General features: G+C 40.5%; 1 protein-coding gene across 1 annotated transcript; it reads right to left on the reverse strand.

The window, feature by feature from the left end:
- Positions 1-16,960: 16,960 nt before the first annotated feature.
- LOC120985713 (olfactory receptor 6N1-like) lies at positions 16,961-17,872 on the reverse strand. The gene has a single exon (XM_040413814.1). The coding sequence runs from the start codon at positions 17,870-17,872 to the stop codon at positions 16,961-16,963; it is 912 nt and encodes a 303-aa protein (XP_040269748.1).
- Between the last annotated feature and the right edge of the window lie 6,492 nt (positions 17,873-24,364).

Below are 24,364 nucleotides of genomic sequence, written 5' to 3' on the forward strand. Positions count from 1 at the left end.
CAAGGGGGGAGCTGCGTGACTTTAGAAAAGGGCATATAAATTCCTGCATATATATCTTTTGGGGATGTTAAGGAGAATGAGTCTCAGGGGAGTTGGAGCAAACTACCAAAATACAAGAAGATTTACTTAAAAGGGTGGCCGGGGTTCAGAGCTGAACCCGGACATACCCATATTTTCACCCAGGCAGCCCCCCTGATGCTAGCATCGGAGCATAAGATGCTCCGATGCGCTCCCTTGCCCTGCGCTAGACCGCGCACGGCACGGGCTCTTTTATTTACAACAACACACTGCCGGGCGGAGGCTTCTGACCAGCAGTGTGTTCGGTGATGTGACCGGCTCGGATGGGCGTGCTTTAGCACTGCCCTAACCCTTTTACTGGCTAAAGCAGCGCTAAAGCCTGCGTCACCGGGCTTGCTGGCAGCCCCAAGGAGAGCCTGTTCGCCACCGGAACTCCTGAAAATGCCTTTGCCCTGCGCGATTTAGCGCAGGGCAAAGGAGAGTATCGGAGCATGAATTGCTCCGATGTTCTTGTCAGGGGGACTGCCTGGGTGAAAATGGAGGTATGTTCGGGTTCAGCTCTAAACCCGGACAACCCCTTTAACATTCTTTACTGATGTCTGCCTAACTAATTCCAGCTTAACCCAATTACTTTAGTAACCCTGAGAGTGCCCAACACCTTTGCACTCTAACACAGATAACTATTTGCTTTATTGTCTGTATGGAGGTATTTATAGTGCCCTAAATTGAAGGAACATTGGCTTTTCTTGAATACAGAGCTAGGAAAACCTCTCTCAAGGGCTCTCTCTCAGTGTCCTGAAGGAACGCACTGGAGTTTTATTCCTCGCTGGGTTTGCCCTTTGAAGTTTCAGTTTGGAAACTACAAGCTAACTTTATTTGTCTGTTTCTAACTACAGGGTGGGCCATTTATATGGATACACCTTAATAAAATGGGAATGGTTGGTGATATTAACTTCCTGTTTGTGGCATATTAGTATATGTGAGGGGGGAAACTTTTCAAGATGGGTGGTGACCATGGCGGCCATTTTGAAGTCGGCCATTTTGAATCCAACTTTTGTTTTTTCAATAGGAAGAGGGTCATTTGACACATCAATCTTATTGGGAATTTCACAAGAAAAACAATGGTGTGCTTGGTTTTAACGTAACTTTATTCTTTCATGAGTTATTTACAAGTTTCTGACCACTTACAAAATGTGTTCAATGTGCTGCCCATTGTGTTGGATTGTCAATGCAACCCTTTTCTCCCACTCTTCACACACTGATAGCAACACCGCAGGAGAAATGCTAGCACAGGCTTCCAGTATCCGTAGTTTCAGGTGCTGCACATCTCGTATCATCTGAAGGCAATCGTCTATGCTGTGAAGATACAAGATGTGCAGCACCTGAAACTAGGGATACTGGAAGCCTGTGCTAGCATTTCTCCTGCGGTGTTGCTATCCATTGTGGTGGTGTATAGAGCCAAATATGTTAGAATTGTGTCGATGTCCCAATATTTATGGACCTGACTGTATAATATACTTTCTATATAGTGCATTTGAACTGTGCAGCAGTTGTGTGCAGTTCTGCTGCAATACCGCAGCTATATAGAGGGACAAACGCTATTGGAACAACTAATTGCAACGGGTGTGATATACCAGTTGCCCCCCAAAAAAACTGATTGAGGGGTGTGTTATACCTGCTTCCACAAAAGACTGATTAAGGGGTTAGATATACCAGCTTCCACCAAATATTGATTGAGGCCTGCAATATACCTGTGTTCCACAAATACTGCTCTTCTCTAGGGACTAAGGCAAAGGGTCATTTTGAAAATGACAGGCAGAGGAAGAGGCAGGCCGTTCCGCAGGGGTGGTAGGGGTCGGGCAGGTGCACCAGAACGTAGCCTAAGTGGGAAGTTGGAGAAAGCGTGTGCGATTACTTCAAAGGGCGCACCAGAGTTGGTTGAGTGGCTCACTCACCCTTCCACTTTTGCACCCTCCTCATCCTCTGTCTCTGCACCCTCCTCACTCTCTGCTGTGTGCACCCCCAACCACCACCACCATAGCCCCTCCACTCGAGTCAGAGGAATTATTTTCCCATTCATTCCCAGACCTTACTGATGAGCAGCCATTTTTTACATCGGATGAGAAAGAGGAGGTAGCAACGGCTGCCACCCAGCGGTCTGATGACAATACCCAGATCAGCCCAAGGAGGGAGGTCCCCAATGTTGCTGCCTACTCCGAGATCTCAAATGTCAGTGGTGGTGAAGGTGACGATGATGACGTGTCGATGGACATCATGTGGGTGCCTACAAGAGAGGAAGAGGAGGGGAGTTCAGAGGGAGAGACGGAGCAGCAGAGAGGGAGGAAAAGGAGGAGAAGCAGGCACAGCTCGCAGGGCACAGGAGGCAAAAAGCAGACTGCAAATGTATCTGGAGCTAGCAATCCACCATGCACGGTCACTTCTGGCGCTTCCAGGATGCTGGCACATGGCTCCGCAGTGTGTGCTTTTTTTAACGTGTCAGCTGCTGACAATAGTGTTGGCATCTCCAGCCTGTGCTGTCAAGGCATAAGTTGCGGTAAGCCCAACATTCACCTAGGGATGACCGCCTTCAGAAGGCACCTGGCCTCCCATAACCGTGCCCAGTGGGAGCAACGCCGTCAGAACCCACAAAGCCATACTCCCGGGCGCTCCACGTCCTGCTTCTTCTCCTCTCTCCTCCCATTTGTCCTCCACTCCACCTTCCACCGTGCCATTGTCGTGTTCATCTGGCATAAGGCAGGCTTTTGTGGCCAAAATGTTTGAGCGTAAAAAGATGATGACACCGGATAACCCTCTTGCCCAATGGCTGACTGCTTTTCGGAACTGCTAGCCCGCCAACTACTTCCATATAAACTGGTGGACTCGGAGGCCTTTAGAAAATTTGTGGCCATTGGCACAATGCAATTACTGGGAGATTTCAACTGCACATTGAACGAAGACTTTGATAGATTGACTAAAAAAGATGAGTCTAAAAAGGTGGGTTTTACGCCATTAATGAAGTTAACCCAAGAGTTTGGTTGGTGTGATATATGGAGGATTCAAATCTGGTACTGAAACAGTATTCTTGTTATAGCAAAACTTATGATTCTTTTTCTAGGATTGATCTGGTATTTGGAAATCAGATGACACTCCAGAGTAGAGTGGTAGTCTCGTATGAGCCAAGGTGTGTCTCAGACCACTTCCCAGTATTAATTAAGTTGGGTACAAGGGTAGAAGTTGTAAATGGTACTTGTAAACCTTATTCGGTTAATCCTATTTGGTTTAACCTAATGGGACCGGAAAGCAATTTGGAGTGAGTTGATTTCCTTTTTTGAAATAAATAAGGACTCTGCTGGGGTTAATGTGGTCTGGGACACTGCCAAGGCTTATGTGAGAGGACTACTAAATAAAAAGATAATAGAATTAAAAATAGAATTTAAGAAGAAGGAAGATGATCTAAAGTTAATATCGGAGAAAATGGAAAAAATTATAACTCAAAAAACACTGGAATCAATAGAAGCTTGGCTTTGAGCGTAAAAAGATGATGACACCGGATAACCCTCTTGCCCAATGGCTGACTGCTGGCTTGTCGGAACTGCTAGCCCGCCAACTACTGCCATATAAACTGGTGGACTCGGAGGCCTTAGGGAAAAGGCACAGAATATTGATTTATTTATTAAATCTATAAGATATTAGGAGGGGGGTAGGCCTGACAAGTTTCTGTCTGGGATTATTAGTAAAATGGAAAAGGCAGTAAATATTGCGGCAATTCACGATAAAGGAGGTATAGTACATAATTAGCCAGATATGTGTTTAGAGAATATTTTAATGATCTGTACTCTACGCATATTTAAATTGACTATAACAGACTGAAATGCTTTTGGAGGGATATTAAGATACCAAGGCTGAATGATACCCAGCGGGAAGCATTGGATAGCCCCATCTTATTGAGCGAGGTGTTATCGGCAATAGCTGAAGCTCCTCCTGGTAAAACAGCGGATCCAGATGGCTTACCTATAGAGTTATACAAAAGAGACAGAGAGTTTTGGACGAGTAGATTGTTGAAAGTTTTTTTATATTCTAACAACATTAGAGTGAAGGGGTGAAGGGAAGTGAGGATAAAATATCACTCTATGCAGACGATCTTCTCTTTTTTCTTGATGATACCAGAGGGACCTTAAAACACGTGATGGCATTGATGGAGGAATTTGGCAGTCTTTCTGGCATAACAATTAATTGGTGTAAATCAATACTTTTTTCATTATGTAATAAGTTGGTGGTACTGGATGAAAGGTTTACTATTTTGGGTTGCCAGGACAATTTTAGATATTTAGGATTAGAAATAGCTAAAGATGCTTGTAGATGTATTGAATTGAATATTGAGCCATTGTTTCGTAAGATTAACAACAGGATTAAAATCTGAAACAAATTACCTATTAATAAGACAGATAGGATAGGCCTAATTAAAATGTTTTTTTTTTTTTTTTACCTCAACTATTGTATGTTATTAGAAATTGCCCCATTTGTTTAGGTAACGTTGTATTTAAGGAAATTGCGAAATTGTTTAATGTTTTTTTTTTTTGTGGGCAGGTAAGAGAGTGAGGAAAAAATTAAGTTGGTTTATCAGGGCTTATGATTACGAAGGTTTAGAGGTATCTGATATGAAGCTTTATTGTCTGGTTTCTAACCTTGAATTGCTAATGAAATGAGAGCAGGTGGATTTTCTAAAAAGCTTGTTGAATAATAATGTAGGTTCATTGCCAATCATCTTTGTACTCCTTGAATCAGGACAATGATATAATAAAAAAGCACATAAGATCCCATTGGTTAAATCCTTGGTGGGAGCCTGGGTCACGTTTAAACATTATTTGGGTTTTGAGGGGTTTATTCGAATAAGCCCCTTTTGGTATAATTATTTTTTGGGGGGATAACACTTGTGGTGAAGAGGCTAAATATTGTATAATAAAAGGTTTTTTATATTTATCACAATATGTTACGGATGGAGCACTGAAGTCAAAGGAAGCCTTATTAGGGAATTTAGGTGATGATAGACAGTGTGTTTCGATATTTACAATTAGTGGTAATATTTAAACTAGTTAAAAATAGGGTACTTAGGATGTTATGTACACATGCGATATTGGATTTTATTTTACAGTGGAGGGGTAATTATAAACGGGTGTCAATATTATATAAGAAGTTAAGGGTGGTTATAGACAAGGGGGAAAAATGCACTAGTAGGTTAGCATGGGAAAATGATTTAGGCACAATAACTAAGGACCAATGAAGGAGGTACTGGCATGTAAGCAGATGCTTGAGGAATCCAGCACATAGAGTCACCCAATTTATGATTTTGCATCGTTTATATGTGACTCCCACCTGGCTTCAAAAATTTTCAATGGGTGCTACAGTTGTATGTCCAAGATGTGAAAGTTCTAAAGCAGATATTATCCATATGTGGTGGCGTGGTCCTAAGATACAACCATTTTTGCAGGGTCTTAGTGAAATGATTGGAGACATTTTTGGACTTAAGTTATCCTTCTCGATATTTATTTGCGTGTTAGCCGAAACTCCACATAACTTATCGAGAATGAATCAGACTATGGTGTATAAATCCTTCGTTGTGGCTTTGTAATGACCGGCGTCACGCAAAGGGAGGGAAATGGGAAGGCCCTGTCCAAGGGAGAGGGAAAGGTGGTGACCCCTGACTCACCTTGAGGCTGGCACCTGACTGCCCTGACGTCCCTAGACGGGTTCCTCACCCGTACGCCGATCACGTGCCTAAACCCTGGCTTTCCCTAAGATGAGCCCTATGTAGTGAACCGGGCGGTGGGATCACTAGTCCGCACCACTGACACTAAAAGGAAAACACCAAGGAGAGGACAGACAATACAGACAAACATATAATCCCAGGTGGGCGACAACAGCAGACCACAAAGGCCCAACAGGGATCCGGAGGGTAACGTTCTGGAACAACAACCAGGGAACACAGCTACACAGCTCCAGTGGGTCAGTATAGAAGTCCAGGCAGGAAGCTCTATATCTGGCAACCAGAGAAGTGGGAGAGGGGAATATAAGGAGGTTGGGAGTGCTGGACAAGAAACAGCTGGGGAGAAGGAGCTACGGATCCCTGAGTGAGCCAAAAAGGGTTGCAAGGCAAACCCAGAAAGCTCCCATTAAGGAACAGCACTATCTTCATGCATAGAGCGCGCAGCCACCCGGTGCGACTTCCTGACCCCGGGTATAACGGAGTCAGGCGTGGCTCTTGACACCCTCGTGACAGGCTTGCTTATCAGTAGCTAGAAGATGGATGAGATCAGATGTGCCTACTATTAGAGAATGGATGAATATGATGAACCTGCAAAGCTCTATCGAGAAAGCTGGTTAAATCAAAGTAAATGAAATGCAAACTTATCTAAAATTATGGGATAATTGGAAGATATTTATGGAGAAGTTTGAAGGATAGGAAGAAAAGGAAGAAAAGTAAAAGAAGGATCTTCTATCTTTATTCACCACGTGGTGAGCGCAATTACATCATCAAAGGTCCTTTTGCAAGTCCTCAAAGAAGAAGAAAGTTGACGATGCCGGCTGCGCGATAAATTGGATAAGGTGAGTTAATTTTTAAAAAATTTTTAACCCCTCAAGCAACATTTTAAAAGGGAATGTTATAAGGAAAAATAATAACATCTACACAAAACCGAACCCAAACCCGAACTTTAGTGAAGAAGTTTGGGTCTGGGTACCACATTCAGTTTTTTATCATGCGCGTGCAAAGCGCATTGCACCAGCGCGATAAAAACTAACAACGCAATCGCAGTCAAAACTGACTGAAATTGTGGTGCGCACTCGCGCGGGTTTCCCGCAATAAACCCGGACGCATCCGGAGCAAATCCGGGACGCCCGTCTGAAGATTGAACATGTGAAAATGATGAAGTATACACATATGGAATTAAGTAGTAAACTAAAAATTTTTAAACCAGAATCTATTTTATAATCTAGATTTTTCTGCTTTGATGATAGCTTTGCACCCGTATGGCATTCTCCGGCATGGGCGTTCTCTCTATTAGCTGCATAAGGTAATCACCTGCAATGGTTTCCATTAGCAGATATGCCTTGTCAAGTGTTAATTTGGGGAACTTCTTGCCTCCATAAGGATACTTTCACACTTGCGGCAGGACGGATCCAACAGGCTGTTCACCCGGTCGGATCCGTCCTTCCGCTATTTTGCCGTGCCGCCGGACCGCCGCTCTGTCCCCATTGACTATAATGAGGACAGGGGCGGAGCTCCAGCGCAGTCCGGCATTTCGCGGTGAGAGGCCGCCGGACTAAAAAGTCGGACATGCAGGACCTTTATTCCGGCGGCTTTTCGCCGTGCACTGCCATGCTGCGCCGGAGCTCCGCCCCCGCCCCCATTATAGTCAATGGGGACGGAGTGGCGGTCCGGCGGCACGGCAAAATAGCGGAAGGACGGACCCAACAGCCTGTCGGATCCGTCCTGCCGCAAGTGTGAAAGTAGCCTAAGTTGTTGTTGTGCAGAAGTAGGGTATGGTACAATGTTCCGTACAGTGTTTAGCCCTATTTTACTATTGTTCTAATCCACATTATGGCAAGAACCACCCAACTAAGTAAGTTAGAAACTTTTGTATAAGTAAGATAGAAACTTTTGTATTGTAGTACCCACAATCTGAGATGAAGTTGTCATTAGGATCATTTTAAATTGTTATGGTTCATTCAATTGGCCATAGGTATCTGGCTGACACATTGTAATATGTGTCTGAGTCTGTATACAAGGGATCATACACTGGGGTCTGTGCACTGGCCTTGTTCTTAATAAAGTTGGGGAGGGTGGTGGATAACCTGGATGAATGAGAATATTAACAGACATTAGCCATTTAAAAATATAATCTCTTTACACTGCAAAATGTCATGTCCACAATTAAATGCATGCAATCCTGGTTGTTAAAATTGTGCACCAAGGACATATCATCATTAAAACGATTAATATATTATGAATCATCTCATAAGAAAAAGACCCAAGTGCCAATGGATGGCTTCAAATTACGCCATGCCCTGCTTGCGCCGAAATCTGAGCCAGTAATACTCCTAATAAAGGGTGTACTTCTGTTTCATAAATGACCCCTATAGTTTATTATATTTTACTGTAATATCCACAATAAAACCCCTTTTTTTTTACAGTAGAAATGTTTTAGCATCACAGCATCCCAATACCCATTTTTTATTTTTTTATTTCTACGTTGCTTTGTGAGAGCTTGATTTTTGTGGTTCTCATTGGTATCATTTGGGGGTACGTAACCCAATTTGATTGCTTTTTATTCTTTTTTTTGTTGTTGGCGACTAAGAAAAAAGCAGCAATTCTGGCATTTTTGTGTTTGTTTTTTTATGGCAATTATCGTACGGGATAAATTACATGACTGTTGTGTTAATATTACATGACTGTTGTGTAGTATGGGTCGTTAGAATGTGTTGTATACCAAAATATGTGGAGGAGATTTTATTTTTTTCAATGGGAAAAATTGTTTTTTCAATGGAAAAAAATATTTATTTTTTACTTGGATTTTTACTGTTTTTTAAACCATTTATTAGTCCCACAAGGGGATATAATAGGCAATATTTTGATCGCTTATAAAATTCGATACAACTGTTTTTATATATCATTATATTTGAATGTCAGTGCTATACAGACATTCACTAGCAGGCTGCGCCAAGGAGGTACATTGCTGAAAATGGCTAGAGGCAGGGCTTAAGAGCCTACCTTGGTCACGGCCTGTCATCGGCACCCTGCGATTTCATTCCTGGGTGCCGATTGATACAGAAGGAACTTAAAGTGGCCCTGAAAAAAAAAAAAAGCGCCCCATGTTGTAGTGGGTCCAAATTGACAGAGAACAGGACAAACAAGTAGGGCCGGGACACCAGAAGTAGGCAGGGCCTGCAATACCGTTAGTGCAGCACAGAATAACGCCTCATCAGAACCAAATACCATAGGGCAGCACAAAATACTGTCACCCCAACCACAGCATTCAACAGTATCACTGTCATGAGGACTGTAATACAGTTGAGTTCAGGAAGGCACCTGTGGTCGTTGAGCAACAAATCACTATGTACCTGGCCAGCGCCATCAAGAATGGCTTGAGTGGCCCCTGTGCATAGGCCCACCAGGAAATTTCCCTGTAGGGTCTATGGCCAATCCGCCACTGGAACTTGATCTCAAAGAAAAAATGTACTTTATGATTTGCTGCACTTTATAACAAAGTACACCACACCAAACACTTTCTAACATAAGGAAAAGCATGCAAATTATGTCTCTATCAAAATATAACCTAATAATGAATGCACACAACTGCCTTTATGCAACGTTGCAGCAAACAGCGATTATTACACGAACTGGACAAAATTCCAATTTAGACTAAAATGCATACTTAGCAGAGCCCTTAGTCAAATAAAATATGGTCTGCAAAAAACTGTAAGATGTGAGGAGTTCATACATACCACACATGTCTACATCAAAACAAAAGTTGCAGCGCTATACATCTGGTTTTGATGAACCGCGGGAAGTCCGAGTGTTTCATCCATAATATGGGGCACAAAAAGATCCCCTGTATATACCACCCTGAAAAAAACTACAGTAATTGAAAATGATCGTTTAATGTGACAGTGACTAAGCAATTATTTCTCCATCTGTCAGGAATATATAAGATATTCTCTCACTAGTGATAGTTAATCTTTATTACTGCTGTGTGCAATGGGGGATCACTAGAGAAACGGTCTGTATATTTACCCTGTAGATTAGTTTATAGATAAGAAAAGGATAGTGGTGGGAAACTTGATGCTTTAATGTATGGTTCAATATGGAAATGGGAAATGGCTTAACTCATGTTCTCTGGTGGTTAGTGATGCAATATTGTCTATTTTAAAGATGCGGTGTTGACCAAGAGGACCTGTTACCATGAAATGCAGTGCAATCTGCAGGCAACATGTTATAGAGGCAGGAGGAGCTGAGACGATTGACATATAGTTTTATGGTATAAGACTATCAAAGGTAGTTAGAGCAGCTCTCACCTGTCTGGAACCTCCAACCATGAGGACACGGACCGCTCCCTCACCCAGGCTGGGAGCAATTAGAGATAAGTGAAGGAGAGTTGTCCAGCCTTTCTTTGAGAAGTTCCAATTGCACTTTATTCAATATCAAGTTTAAAAAAGCATCCAGTACAGGTTGCGTTGGTCAACTCGTTTTCAGGCAGCAAAACAATTTCAGCCCTTACACGTGACCATTAAACATCACTTAGTCCTCACCTTAATAGGAGGAGGAGACCACACCTGGACCAATCAAGGGGTCATGTGGCCACTCCCTCCCACAAAGGTGACGACATAAAACAGACTTAAATAAAATATCCTCATAAATAACTTAAAGATACAAGGGAATCCAATATTCAGTATTGTATAATCTAATCTAAACTTTTATTTAACCCTTGGGGTTGGCGGCTTTCCAATCTAAAAATCCAAAAGGATTCTCTGTTTATAAGTTTCCTTTTGCGACGCCTCCCCTCGCAGGTTTATTGACCCTTTCGATACCTTGCACAAGCATATCTGAGGTACCGCCACCATGAACAAACGCGAAATGGAGACTAGCCGCTGAAACATTGCGGCTATCATGTGCGACACATCAGAGATATGCTTTCTTATCCGGGTTTTTATAGCATTCGACGTGCAGCCCACATACTGTAACAAGCATTTAGTGCATGTAATCAATAGATAGCATATGTCGTATTGCAGTTATAAGAATGATTTATCACAAAACTTTGGCCATTGACACAGGATTCAAACGATCTGGACATTTTCATGTATCTGCAGCAAGTACACACAGAGTGCCCACATTTGTAGTTGCCTTTGGTGGATAGCCATGTATTTTGGGGTGGCATTATTCCTTTGTTTTTCTGAAACAGACTCAGGCTAACTGTGCTTGCAACTGTAGGGGCTTTACGTGCCGCACATTTTATACCATTTAATGCCACTTCATTCCAGTTTTTGTCACGGGCTAACACTGGAAAGTGTTTTTTTAATAATGTTGCAGATCTGTGTGTATTCACTGCTGAATTGTGTAACAAAAATATTCTTTTTTGTGTAATTTGTGTCACAATTCATTTCCATTTTCTTTACATCTGTATTTCTCGGGTGAGCTGAGATCAGTCTATCTCTGTTCATACCGAGAACTTCCTTGTTATATTTTATCATTATCTGTTTTGAGCATGCTCTACATGATAATCTATTAATAGTATCTTGGGCCTCCGTTTCATAAGTTTCTTGTTGGCTGCAGTTTCTTCGAGCTCTAATGAGTTCCCCTTTAGGTATATTTCGAACTGTATGGATGGGGTGACACGACTTAGCGTGTAGTAATGGTATGCATGATGTCGGCTTTCTGTATGTACTTGTGTAAATGGAGGCTGCGGTGGAGTCCCCCCTCAGGTGGAGATCCAAAAACACAATGTTGGTGGTGTCATAGTGAACAGTAAACTGGATGCTGTTCACACATGTGTTTAGATAATAAGAGAAAGAGTATGGCTGCCACATCACCAGACCAAATGAAGATCAGGTCATCTGTATGTAACGGCCATACCAACCTGATGTTCTCTGCAAAGGGTTGGTGTCGATGAGGAGAAAGTTTCTCATCCCACCATGCCAATGAATATATTGGCTATGGAGGGAGAGAACTAGCCCCCATCGACACCCCCAATGTCTGAAGAAAGAACATATCATCAAACATAAAAAAATAGTTTTATGGGATAATGATACAGTAAAACATGTAAATTTATACAATTTAGATCTCTGCTGAATCTGACAGCATTGTGTGGTTATAGAAATAGATGCTCCCAGGGGCAGTGTGCGGTTTGGACGTGTTATCAGTGATTGATAGCTATCTCCTTATACACACACAGAGAACGCTATCACTGATAACACCTCCCACATGTACATCTATCTCTATAAACACACGAGGTCATTTATTATTGCAGTTTGCGCCTGTTTTTGTCTTTTTCCTTGTTTGAAAGACTAATTGTTTTAGTCTCATTTACTAATCATACTGCGCCTGTTTCAGAGTCTTTTTAGACTCGTTAGACAGTTTCAAGGTGTGGGCGAATATTGCGGGCATGACTAGCTGTAAGTTTTTTTTTTTGGCCTATTTATGTAGTTGCACCTTTTTAAGTATGAATTTGGCGAAAGATGAGTCTTTGTGTACAGTAGTTCTGTTCATCAGCTTTGTGTGGGTCTGTCTGACAATTGTGTGACAATTTTATATTAAAAGTCACATCTTTCGGTAGATGTGTTCCTTTGTACAAACATAAAACATGTGTATATGGCTGCAGCTTTTTATTTAATATGCAGCACATTTTTGCCTAATTTCGTGAGCCGACCTACGAGTCTAATTGCACACGATCCACTTGTGCCTTGAGGAGTATAAAGACACCTCACCTAATTCATTACCTGCTGGGTGACTACTTCTAAATACTATGCAAAATAGTGACAGGCTAATCTACTATGTCGGTCTAAACACACTCTAAAAAACAGACGAGCATGATAAATGACCACCACAGTGCTTTCGGTCATTGATAACGCCTCCACCCTGAACAACGTGGAGTCAGAATTAGCAGAGGAATAAAGTTTTACTGTATCTATTCCCACAAAACGAAATATCAATCTGCTCAGCTCCTTCTACTCTATGACCTGCTGCCTGCAGATTGGTGACAGGTCCTCTTTAAGTGATGTCCTTTCCTCAGAATAGCCCATTACTAGCTGATCGGAGGGGGTCTGACACCCCACACCCTCTCTAATCAACTTTTCTATGTAGCCCCATTACCTCACAGCACCATGGAGGGATCTCACTACTGTATAAGTGCTACTCTTTTCACAGTTCGTCTTCGCTGTTTACTTTCTTGCCGTTGGTAATTGCAGTGATGATAAGTGTAATTACAGCTCCTCTGTCCTATGCACTTGAATGGGAAGGAGCAGTTGTAGTTACAAGATTGGGTGTCCTGTGTAAGCCAGTCAACTATTTTCTCCGAATTTTTGGGGTTCAGGGTACATGGCCTCTGAACACTGGGCATTATTCCAGGGCCAGTGGAAATCACAGCACCACGACCACGACGGCCCCTGCGGCGTGGCCTGCCTCTGCCTGTCATTTTTTATTAGATAAGTCTTACTATGCGTGCAAGGTACTGTGCCACCCTATATAAGTGGTGGGCAGTGGGCACAGTACAGTCTTTGTGGGCCTGACACACACGGGCTTGCAAATGTGATTATATCACAGAAAAATATTAAATATAATTTTTTTTATCTGAAAGGTATTTGAGTGAGTGACACCCTGTAACGGTATGAGTGGAGGCCTAGCCAGTGGCCACAATACAGTCTGTGTGGGCCTGACACACACGGGCTTGCAAATGGGATTATATTACAGAAAAATATTAAATATAATTTTTTTTATCTGCAAGGTATTTGTGAGTGAGTGACACCCTGTAACTGTATAAGTGTAGGCCTAGCCACTAGCCAGTGGCCACAATACAGTCTGTGTGGGCCTGACACACACTGGCTTGCAAATGTGATTATATCACAGAAAAATATTAAATATAATTTTTTTTATCTGAAAGGTATTTGAGTGAGTGACACCCTGTAACGGTATGAGTGGAGGCCTAGCCAGTGGCCACAATACAGTCTGTGTGGGCCTGACACACACTGGCTTGCAATTGTGATTATATCACAGAAAAAGATTAAATATTATTTTTTTTTATCTGTGAGGTATTTGTGAGTAACACCCTGTAACGGTATAAGTGGAGGCCTAGCCACTAGCCAGTGGCCACAATACAGTCTGTGTGGGCCTGACACACACAGGCTTGCAAATGTGATTATATTACAGAAAAATATTAAATAGAATTATTTTTTATCTGCGAGGTATTTGAGAGTGAGTGACACCCTGTAACGGTATAAGTGGAGGCCTAGCCACTAGCCAGTGGCCACAATACAGTCTGTGTGGGACTGACACACACGGGCTTGCAAATGTGATTATATCACAGAAAAATATTAAATATAATTTTTTTTATCTGAAAGGTATTTGAGTTATTGACACCCTGTAACGGTATGAGTAGAGGCCTATCCAGTGGCCACAATACAGTCTGACACACACTGGCTTGCAACTGTGATTATATCACAGAAAAAGATTAAATTGAATTTTTTTTTATCTGCAAGGTATTTTCTGTCACACCCTGTATGAATGGTGTGCACACAGTACTGTCTGTGACTGAGCCTGCAGCCTCTCACACACGGGCAGGCAACTGCAAAATATATATATATATATATATATATATAAAAAAAAAGCAGACTGATGTACCAGCCCTGAAAAGGGCTTTTTGGGGTGCTGTCAGGACGCTGTCCTTACAGCAGATGAGTCTGTGGATACAGAACACTGCCCTAGCTAACGCTTTCCCTATTGAATCAGCATCAGCAGCACTGACCCACCTCTCACTGAGAAGTCAGATTACCGAATGAATCTAAAATGGAATGCTGTCCAGGAGGTGGGAGGTTCTGGATGGAGGGTCTGCTGTTGATTGGAGCTGGAATGAGTCCACTGACAAGTGAGGTACAGGGTCAAAGTTTACTCAATGATGATGTATAGGGGCGACCGAACATCGCATATGTTCGCGCCGCAGCTGCGAACGCGAACAAGCTATGTTCGCTGTGGAACTATTCGCCGCAAACAATTACGGGCCATCTCTAAAGGTTAGATGGGAGAGATAGTAGATAGATGAGATAGAAGTATAGATAGAATTTAGATAGGATGGGGTATAAGGATGTATATAAACATAGATGGATAGATAGAAAGATAGATAGATAGATAACAGATAGATGGATAAGATTAGACAATAGATAGGTAGATAGAAAGAAAGAATATATAATTGATAGATATGAAGGATAGATAGGTAGATAAATTGATATATATAATTAGATAAATTGGGTATATGGGCTGTATGATAGATAGATAGATAGATAGATAAATGGAAAGAAAGATAGAAAGATGGAAAGATAGACTATAGATAGATAGATAGATAGAAGATAGATAGATAAATTGATAGATAGAAGGATAGATAGGTAGATAAATTGATAGATAGAATTTAGATAAATGGGGTATATGGCTGTATAGATAGATAGCTAGATAGATAGAAAAATGGAAATATAGATTGCTAGATAGATAGATGGAAAGATAGACTATAGATAAGTAGATAGATAGAAAACAGATAGATGGATAGATAGACTATAGATAGGTCGATAGAAAGATAGGTAGATAATAGATAGATAGAAGGATAGAATTTAGATAGATGGGGTATATGGATGTATAGATACATAGATAGATAGATAACAGATAGCTGGATAGATAGATGGATAGATAAATGGATATATAACAGATAGATGGATAGATAGATAGATAGACAGTTGTATGGATAAAATGGATTGATAGATAGATAACAGATAGATGGATAGATAGACTATAGATAGGTAGATAGAAAGATAATTGATAAATAGATAGAAGGATGTATGATGAACTAACCCGTTTGTTTACAAATATCAGGTTTATCGAGGGGTAGATGTCAAAATCTGTAGTAAGCTGTCAGGAAGCTCTCAAACCTCAACATCCTGCTTACAGTAGGCTTTTGTCTTCATTTGTAAACTGCCGGGCATTAGCAATAATCTGAGAAGGATTCCTGGGAGGCTAATATCAAGCACTATAAATTTAATATCAAGCAATATAAATTTAATATCAAGTAATATAAATTTAATATCAAGCACTATAAATTTTAATATCAAACACTATAAATTTAATAACAAGCAATATAAATTTAATATCTAGCAATATAAATTTAAATATCAAGCAATATAAAAGGGGCGGGGGTATCTGTATAAACGGGGGCGTGGTACCTGTCACTTTGCAGTTTGACGAAACATATACCCTCTTACTACTGGGGCCTAAGAGTGACACCTGTCATGTGTGTGTCATACTAACTCACAGTATTGTTTCACTACCACAGCAGACTCCCTATGCGTGTTACTGCAAGGCACAGTTTTCTACACCTCTATACAGGTTCTCTGCAGCCAGGAAATAGCAGTTTTTTAACGCGATTCGCCACAAATATATTTGGATCGAATAAATTCTTTTTGGAAAATTCGGCAAACCGACCAAATCAAATTTTGGAGAAATTCCCTCATCTCTACTAATGAGCAAATACATTGTGTGGGAAAAAAAAGTGCCCGAAATAATGCTGGAATCCAGCAGAAAAAAAGCAGTTGTAAAAATACAAAAACAAAAAAAGAAGTGTTTTTTACAGGTAAAAAGACAACAGGACCAAATTAATGTGTATAAGTACCCGGAAATATCATTCTTTGACTACTGTATTAAAGATTGCACTGAACAGAACGTCCACCTGTAGTGTAGTCATCCAGACAAATGTGCAGTAAAATTATATTCCTTCATTATAAATTCATATTTAGCAAACTGATTATTTAATTTTTTATTTTTTTTTAGTAAGTTCTCCTTGTGGTGACTTGGGTTGAGAATTTTTTAACAGGCCCATATTGCCTAATTTTTTACAAAACTAGAATATAATAGAATACTGTGAACCAGTTCAACTATTGGTAACCATATCGACCACTGCATCTGTAGAGGGCTAACTCTTAACTGTGGAGAAACTTCAAGACGTTCCTTGGATAAAGCCGAAAAGAGTAAAAGAGGAACCAATCTACAGTATAATCAACTATTACCTCTGAGCTGAAGATATTTTTATTTGCTAGTTTGGCCTTTGATTTGAGGGGTGGTAATCGAGCAGAGGCAACATATTTTTTTTAGGATATTACTGTGAGCTACAAAAATTGACCAATCCATAAATTACAACTACTACCTCAGAAGATATTTTTTAAGTGCCCTCTTTATCTCTTTGTTTCTTAGACTGTACACTGCAGGATTTAACAATGGGGTCAATATGGTATAGTTAATAGTTACCAGTTGGTCATATTCAGGTGCATAAACTCTCTGCGGTCTTACATACATGAAGGCTACACTTCCAAAAAATATCAGCACTACTGTAATATGAGCTGCACATGTGGAGAACGCCTTTCTACGTCCTTCCGCACTGTTCATCAAGATTAGTGTAATGAGGATTTTTGTGTAGGTCAAGGCAATGAATGCAGAAGTTAAAAAAATGATGCAAGAGTTGATGACAAAGTCAGTAATAACATTGAGAAAAGTATCTGCACAAGCGAGATGTAAAAGAGGAGACAGGTCACAGAAAAGATGGTGTATTTCATTAGATCCACAGAATGGTAAAAAAGTTACCAAAATCTGTTTGGTCACTGGACTCAAAAAGCCACATAACCAACAAGCAAATACAAGACACTTGCAGCATCTAGAAGTCATGATAGTAGAGTATCTCAGAGGGTTACAAATGGCGATGTAACGGTCATAGACCATAATGGTCAAAAGATAATTTTCAGTTATCCCCAGAGAATGGAAAAAATACATTTGAAGTAGGCAGCCACTGAAGGCAATATGGACTCTTCCAATCCAAAAGATGACCAAGATTTGTGAAATTGTGACCGCAGTGTAACATATATCTAGAAAGGACAACATTCCTGCAAACATATACATGGGTGTATGCAGACGTGGCTCAATCCAGATGATCAGAGCTATGGTTACATTACCAATAATTATTAGACAATAAATGAAAAGCAAAATTCCAAAGAGCGGATGACGCAAGGATCCCAAGCTTGAAAATCCCAGAATAACAAAGCCAGTAACGGTTTGGTTCATGATAGCACTGGGAAGTGTTACCCATACTTTAGAAGAGAGAAACAGGACAATTTTCACGTGACTTCACATTACAGAATTTACAATCTATGCATTATGACCACTAGGTAAAAGAATATCCATCTGGTTGTATATACCTGGTGTCTTCAGATTTATGAGTTCTCATATAAAAAGACATTATATAACATATCTACATAGTGGTAAGTACAGGTGAAACTCGAAAAATTTGAATATTGTGCAAAGTTCATTTATTTCAGTAATGAAACTTAAAAGGTGAAACTTATATATGAGATAGAATCACTACATGCAAAGCGAGATATTTCAAGCCTTTATTTGTTATAATTTGAATGATTATGGCTTACAGCTTATGAAACCCCAAAGTCTAAATTTTGAGGTACCCTTTGCTCAGGGGATATGGATTAATTTGCTGACTAGAGTGTGACACTTTGAGCCTAGAATATTGAACCTTTTCACAATATTCTAATTTTAAGCTGCATGAATGCAATTCCTTTTAATTTGCATTACTGAAATAAATGGACTTTTGCACGATATTCAAATTTTTCGAGTTTCACCTGTACTGCTCCCATTCTTCCTGAGATCTATTGTTCCTTAGTATTGTATTGTTCATTGAGTTATTGGGGATGGATTTTAGGCATGATGGAGAGGATAAGGAAGAATCATCTTATTCTTCAGGAATAGTACTCCAGCTCTCAAAGAAATGAGCTAATGGCTAAAAAATGAGGGACGTAGACTTGCCATATGTATATGTCATATGTGAATTTATCCTATTGTAGGATATTGGGTCTAATTGATGTTACATATCTACTGTATATTACAGACTTTTAAGGCTACTTTCACACTAGCGTTTTGGCTTTCCGTTTCTGAGATCCGTCATGGGCTCTCACAAGCGGTCCAAAATGGATCAGTTTTGCCCTAATGCATTCTGAATGTGTCCGCCTCCACAGCGGAATGGTGACTGAATGAAGGTAAACTGATGCATTCTGAGCGGATCCTTTCCCATTCAGAATGCATTAGGGCAAAACTGATCCATTTTGGACCGCTTGTGAGAGCCCATGACGGATCTCAGAAACGGAAAGCCAAAACGCTAGTGTGAAAGTAGCCTTAAAAGTCTGTAATATACAGTAGATATGTAACATCAATTAGACCCAATATCCTACAATAGGATAAATTCACATATGACATATACATATGGCAAGTTTCATCAAGCTAGGCATTTTTTTTTTACTGGGTGCAAACTTCTTCCATCTCTGAGCCACATCTTCTGTATATGAGCTGAAGAACTTATACTAATTTTCTGCAGTTTTCATGGCACAGACAAGCATTAAAAGTGTTGTCCAGCCTCATATACATTACCATATTATGCTTCTTTACAACCCCTGAGGCCTACTGTATATCTGTGTACTCCATCAAATGCCAAAATAATGAGTTATTCTACGATAGGAGAACCTCATAATACAGCACTATAAAGAGCACCATACAGCAGCACATGATGCCCAGAGTTGGCAACAATCCAGAAATTTCTGGAAATCCATAAAAATAGGCATTTTTTTCCTGTGTCCTTGAGAAAAAAATAGATGTGTCTGTGATTTTTTTTTTTTTAGGCTGGTAGTATTTGACTACATTATTTGGCGCTAATTATCATTTTAAAGCTCACGTTAAATGCTGTTAATAAGGTTTGTCAGTATATTGAGCTATAGACATATATTACTCATAATCTTAATCATTCATTATGGTTTTCCAATTTGTTTGTAAAATATGTTGTCTGTTCTTGATTTTTGATTAACTTGCCCAGAAAAAAGAAAAATTCCGGTTGGCAACCCTTACGAGAGAACAAAGGATGTAGTGACTGCCGAACTGTAGGTTTTAATTTTTCAGTCCTTGTGCTTTACACAAACTATAATTTCATAACTTTAAAGGGACCCTTTGCATATCTTTTTCAACCATCCTGAGTTTCCTACAGCATATCGATATAATAGTAATACACCTATAACACTTACAGCACATGCACATTATAAAGGCAATAAACCTTCCCATGTATGCCTTAATTAGGCCTCATGCACACAACGTTTTTTTTTGCGGTCCGCGAAATGGATTTCCGTTGTTCCGTGATCCGTGACCGTTTTTTCTTCCGTGGGTCTTCCTTGATTTTTGGAGGATCCACGGACATGAAAAGTGAAAAAAAAAAACTAAGTCAAGTTTGCATTGAAAATGATAGGAAAAACAGACACGGATCACGGACACGGATCACGGACGCGGATGACTATCTTGTGTGCATCCGTGATTTTTCACGGACCCATTGACTTGAATGGGTCCGTGAACCGTTGTCCGTGAAAAAAATAGGACAGGTCATATTTTTTTCACGGACTGGAAAAACGGATCACGGACGCGGTAGCCAAACGGTGCATTTTCCGATTTTTCCACGGACCCATTGAAAGTCAATGGGTCAGCGAAAAAAAACGGAAAACGGAACAACGGCCGCAGATGCACACAACGGTCGTGTGCATGAGGCCTTAACTGCATTACATGCTTTGCTGACCCATTTAAAGAGATTACCAGCATCTTCCTTGGAAAAGAAGCTACTCCCTATCCTATTCATATTGCCTAGGGAGTTAGACAAATAAATTGGACTTCCTAAGAGACCTTTCTGCTCAGATAAAGAAACATGCTGAAATTATTTTTATCTTGTGAGTTTACATTTTTAACATTCTATGTACCTTATTGTTAAGCCTTTAAATTAATATCTAATGGGTACTGGTCACTATACCTACCTGTGCAGCCAATGTTCCTCTGACCACCACTAGGTTGTCCATACTATCTTGACTTAAATGGAGAGGTCTATTGTCATGTCAGATGGTCATTGCTGTGTCTAAGGCCACATTCATAGGGCAATGTCTTGGTCAGTATTTTTCATCAGTATATGGAAGCCAAAACCATGTGGGGAACCAAAAGTATAAAGGTAACATAGTAACAGTACATAAGGCCGAAAAAAGACATTTGTCCATCCAGTTCGGCCTGTTATCCTGCAAGTTGATCCAGAGGAAGGTAAAAAAACAACAACTGTGAGGTAGAAGCCAATTTTCCCCACTTTAGGGGAATAAAAAATTCCTTCCCGACTCCAATCAGGCAATCAGAATAACTCCCTGGATCAACGACCCCTCTCTAGTAGCTATATCCTGTAATATTATTACGCTCCAGAAATACATCCAGGCCCCTCTTAAATTCCTATATTGTACTCACCATCACCACCTCCTCAGGCAGAGAGTTCCATAGTCTCACTGCTCTTACCGTAAAGAATCCAACTTCTATCTTTGTGTACAAACCTTCTTTCCTCCAGACGCAGAGGATGTCCCCTCGTCAGTCACAGTCCTGGGGATAAATAGATGATGGAAGAGATCTCTGTACTGACCCCTGATATATTTATACATAGTAATTAGATCTCCCCTCAGTCGTCTTTTTTCTAAAGTGAATAACCCTAATTTTCATAATCTTTCAGGGTACTGTAGTTGCCCCTTCCAGTTATTACTTTAGTTGCCCTCCTCTGAACCCAGAACTGGAGGGCAACTAAAGGAGCCCAGAACTATACACAGTACTCCATGTGTGGTCTGACTAGTAATTTGTAAATATATAATATATAAATATATAAAAGTATAAAGGAAAAATTTGTACTCTTTCTGCATTTTGGATCCATTCCGGATTTTGACTTACAAATACCGATGCAAAGCAATGACCAAAACACTGCCATTTGAAAGCGACCTAAGGCCTCATGCGCACCACCATATTTTTCATCCATGCGTATTCCATAATTTTGACCAGTTTATTTCTATGGGGCCATGCACATAATAATATTGTTTGCTGATCCATGGGGCTGTTCCACAAATTATAGAGCAGGTCCTACTCTTGTCCGTGCTGTGATCAAGATTAGGCGTTTGTATTGATGGGAGTGAGAATAATGCAGAATACACATGGAAGGTAATGATATTTTGTGGACCGAAGTACGGATAAGGCTGTATTCATGAGGCCTAGGGCTGCTTTTACCCAAACGTATTTATAGGCTACTTTCACACTAGCGTTTTTTGCGAATCCGTCATGGATTAGCAAAAACGCTTCATTTACAATAATAAAACTGCATGCATTATGTATTATGTCTTCTATAGCCATGACGGATCCGTCTTGAACACCATTGAAAGTCAATGGGGACGGATCAGTTTTCTATTGTGCCAGATTGTGTCAGAGAAAACGGATCCATCCCCATTGACTTACATTGTGTGCCAGGACGGATCCATTTGGCTACGCTTCGTCAGACGGACAGCAAAACGCTGCAGGCAGCGTTTTGGTGTCCACCTCCAGAGCGGAATGGTGACTGAATGAAGGCAAACTAATGCATTCTGAGCGGATCCTTTCCCATTCAGAATGCATTAGGGCAAAACTGATCCATTTTGGACCGCTTGTGAGAGCCCATGACGGATCTCAGAAACGAAAAGCCAAAACGCTAGTGTGAAAGTAGCCTTAAAAGTCTGTAATATACGGTAGATATGTAACAGATATCATCATATGTAACAGATATCATCACAAAGTTAATTTATTTCAGTAATTCAATTCAAAAAGTGAAACCCATATATTATATAGATTCATTACACACAGAGTGATCTATGTCAACGTTTATTACTTTTAATGTTGATGATTATGGTTTAAAGCTAATGAAAACCCAAAAGTTAGTATCTCAGAAAATTATAATATTGTATAAAACCAATTAAAAAATTATTTTAATACAGAAATTTTGGCCTACTGAAAAGTATGTACAGTATATGCACTTAATATATGGTCGGGGCTCCTTTTACATGAATTACTGCATCAATGCAGCCTGGCATGGAGGCGATCAACCTGTTGCACTGCTGAGGTGTTATGGAAGCTCAGGTTGCTTTGATAGTGGCCTTCAGCTCATCTGCATTGTTGGGTTTGGTGTCTCTCATCTTCCTCTTGACAAAACCCCATAGATTCTCTATAGGGTTTAGGTCAGGCAAGTTTTTGGGCCAATCAAGCACAGCGATACCGTGTTTATTAAACAAGACATTGGTACTTTTGGTAGTGTGGGCAGGTGTTTAGTACTGTTGAAAAATTAAATCAGCATCTCCATAAAGCTTGTTAACAGAGGGAAGCCTAAAGTGCTCTAAAATGTCTTGTAACGCAGAAACAATGGTTTTTGGTGCTGGCCGCAAGACACAATCAGAAGATGAACAAGCGTTTGCTCGTTCATCAGGTTATTGTTGGTACCTTATTATTGGCCAGTTATCGGGAAGAAGCATTTCTACAAACACTTATCTCTTTAATTGTCCCATTTATCAGTCCATGTAAAGTGACCTTAAACAGATTTTCCAGATGTTCAAGATTGATGGCCTATCTTCAGGACAAGTCACTAATATTTGATTGTCGGGTCTGAATATTTTGATCACCAGCTGTTTGAAGAAGCCATGGCACTCTGTTGAGTACCGCAGCCTCCTCACAGTTTACCAAGCACAGCACTATACTTTCTATAGCAGCTATGCTTGGTTTTACAGCCTAAGCCCTTTCACTTGAATAGGACTGCGCTGAACCTAGGCCATGTGACCAATGAATGTGACGTCACTGGCCTAGGAAGAGGCCACAATGGTCACCAGACTTCTGTGGCCTCTGCAAACAGCTGATTGGCAGAGTTGTCGGCTGACCCCCACCGAGAAAATATTTATGACCTAACCTGAGGAAAACCCCTTCAAGACTAGGCAGTGTGTTTTGATGATCTATTTTACAGGATGAATTGATGTTTATAATGATAATAAATATGTTGGTGATTTTTAACCCGTAGGATACCAGCAAGCAGCATTCCCAGTGCCGTACAAAAGTAAAAAACTGTTTAAAATAAGTGTTTTTCATAATAAAAAAATAAAAATATGAAATAAAAAAAAAATTCCCCTTTCACATAATAAAGACTTATAAAAGTGTAAAAAAATAGAAATAAAAACAGACATATTAGATTCTATAAAAATATAACATGATCCACCCCATCACCGTCACCTCATCCCTCCAAAAATGAGCCCCTACATAAGACAATCACCTGAAAAATACAAAAATATAGCTATTTCATAATATTGTAACACATAACAGTGCCATCCACAGATCTGTGGTGGATGGCACTGTTATGGGGAAGGGGATCTGTGGTGGATGGCACTGTTATTGGGTGAGGGATCTGTGTTGGATGGCATTGTTATGGGGAGAGGGATCTGTGGTGGATGGCACTGTTATGGGGAGGGGGATCTGTGGTGGATGGCACTGTTATGGGAGGGGGATCTGTGGTGGATGGCACTGTTATGGGGAGGAGGATCTGTGGATGGCACAGTTATGGGGAGGAGGATCTGTGGATGGCACAGTTATGGGGAGGGGGATCTGTGGATGGCACAGTTATGGGGAGGGGACTCTGATGACGTAATTTTGCGCAGCACA

Source organism: Bufo bufo, chromosome 1 (genome assembly GCF_905171765.1).
Source record: "Bufo bufo chromosome 1, aBufBuf1.1, whole genome shotgun sequence".
Classification (NCBI taxonomy): domain Eukaryota; kingdom Metazoa; phylum Chordata; class Amphibia; order Anura; family Bufonidae; genus Bufo; species Bufo bufo.

What these genes read in the sequence shown, in the direction of transcription:
- LOC120985713 (XM_040413814.1), bottom strand. Translation starts at nt 17,872, where the DNA reads ATGAACCAAACCGTTACTGGCTTTGTTATTCTGGGATTTTCAAGCTTG.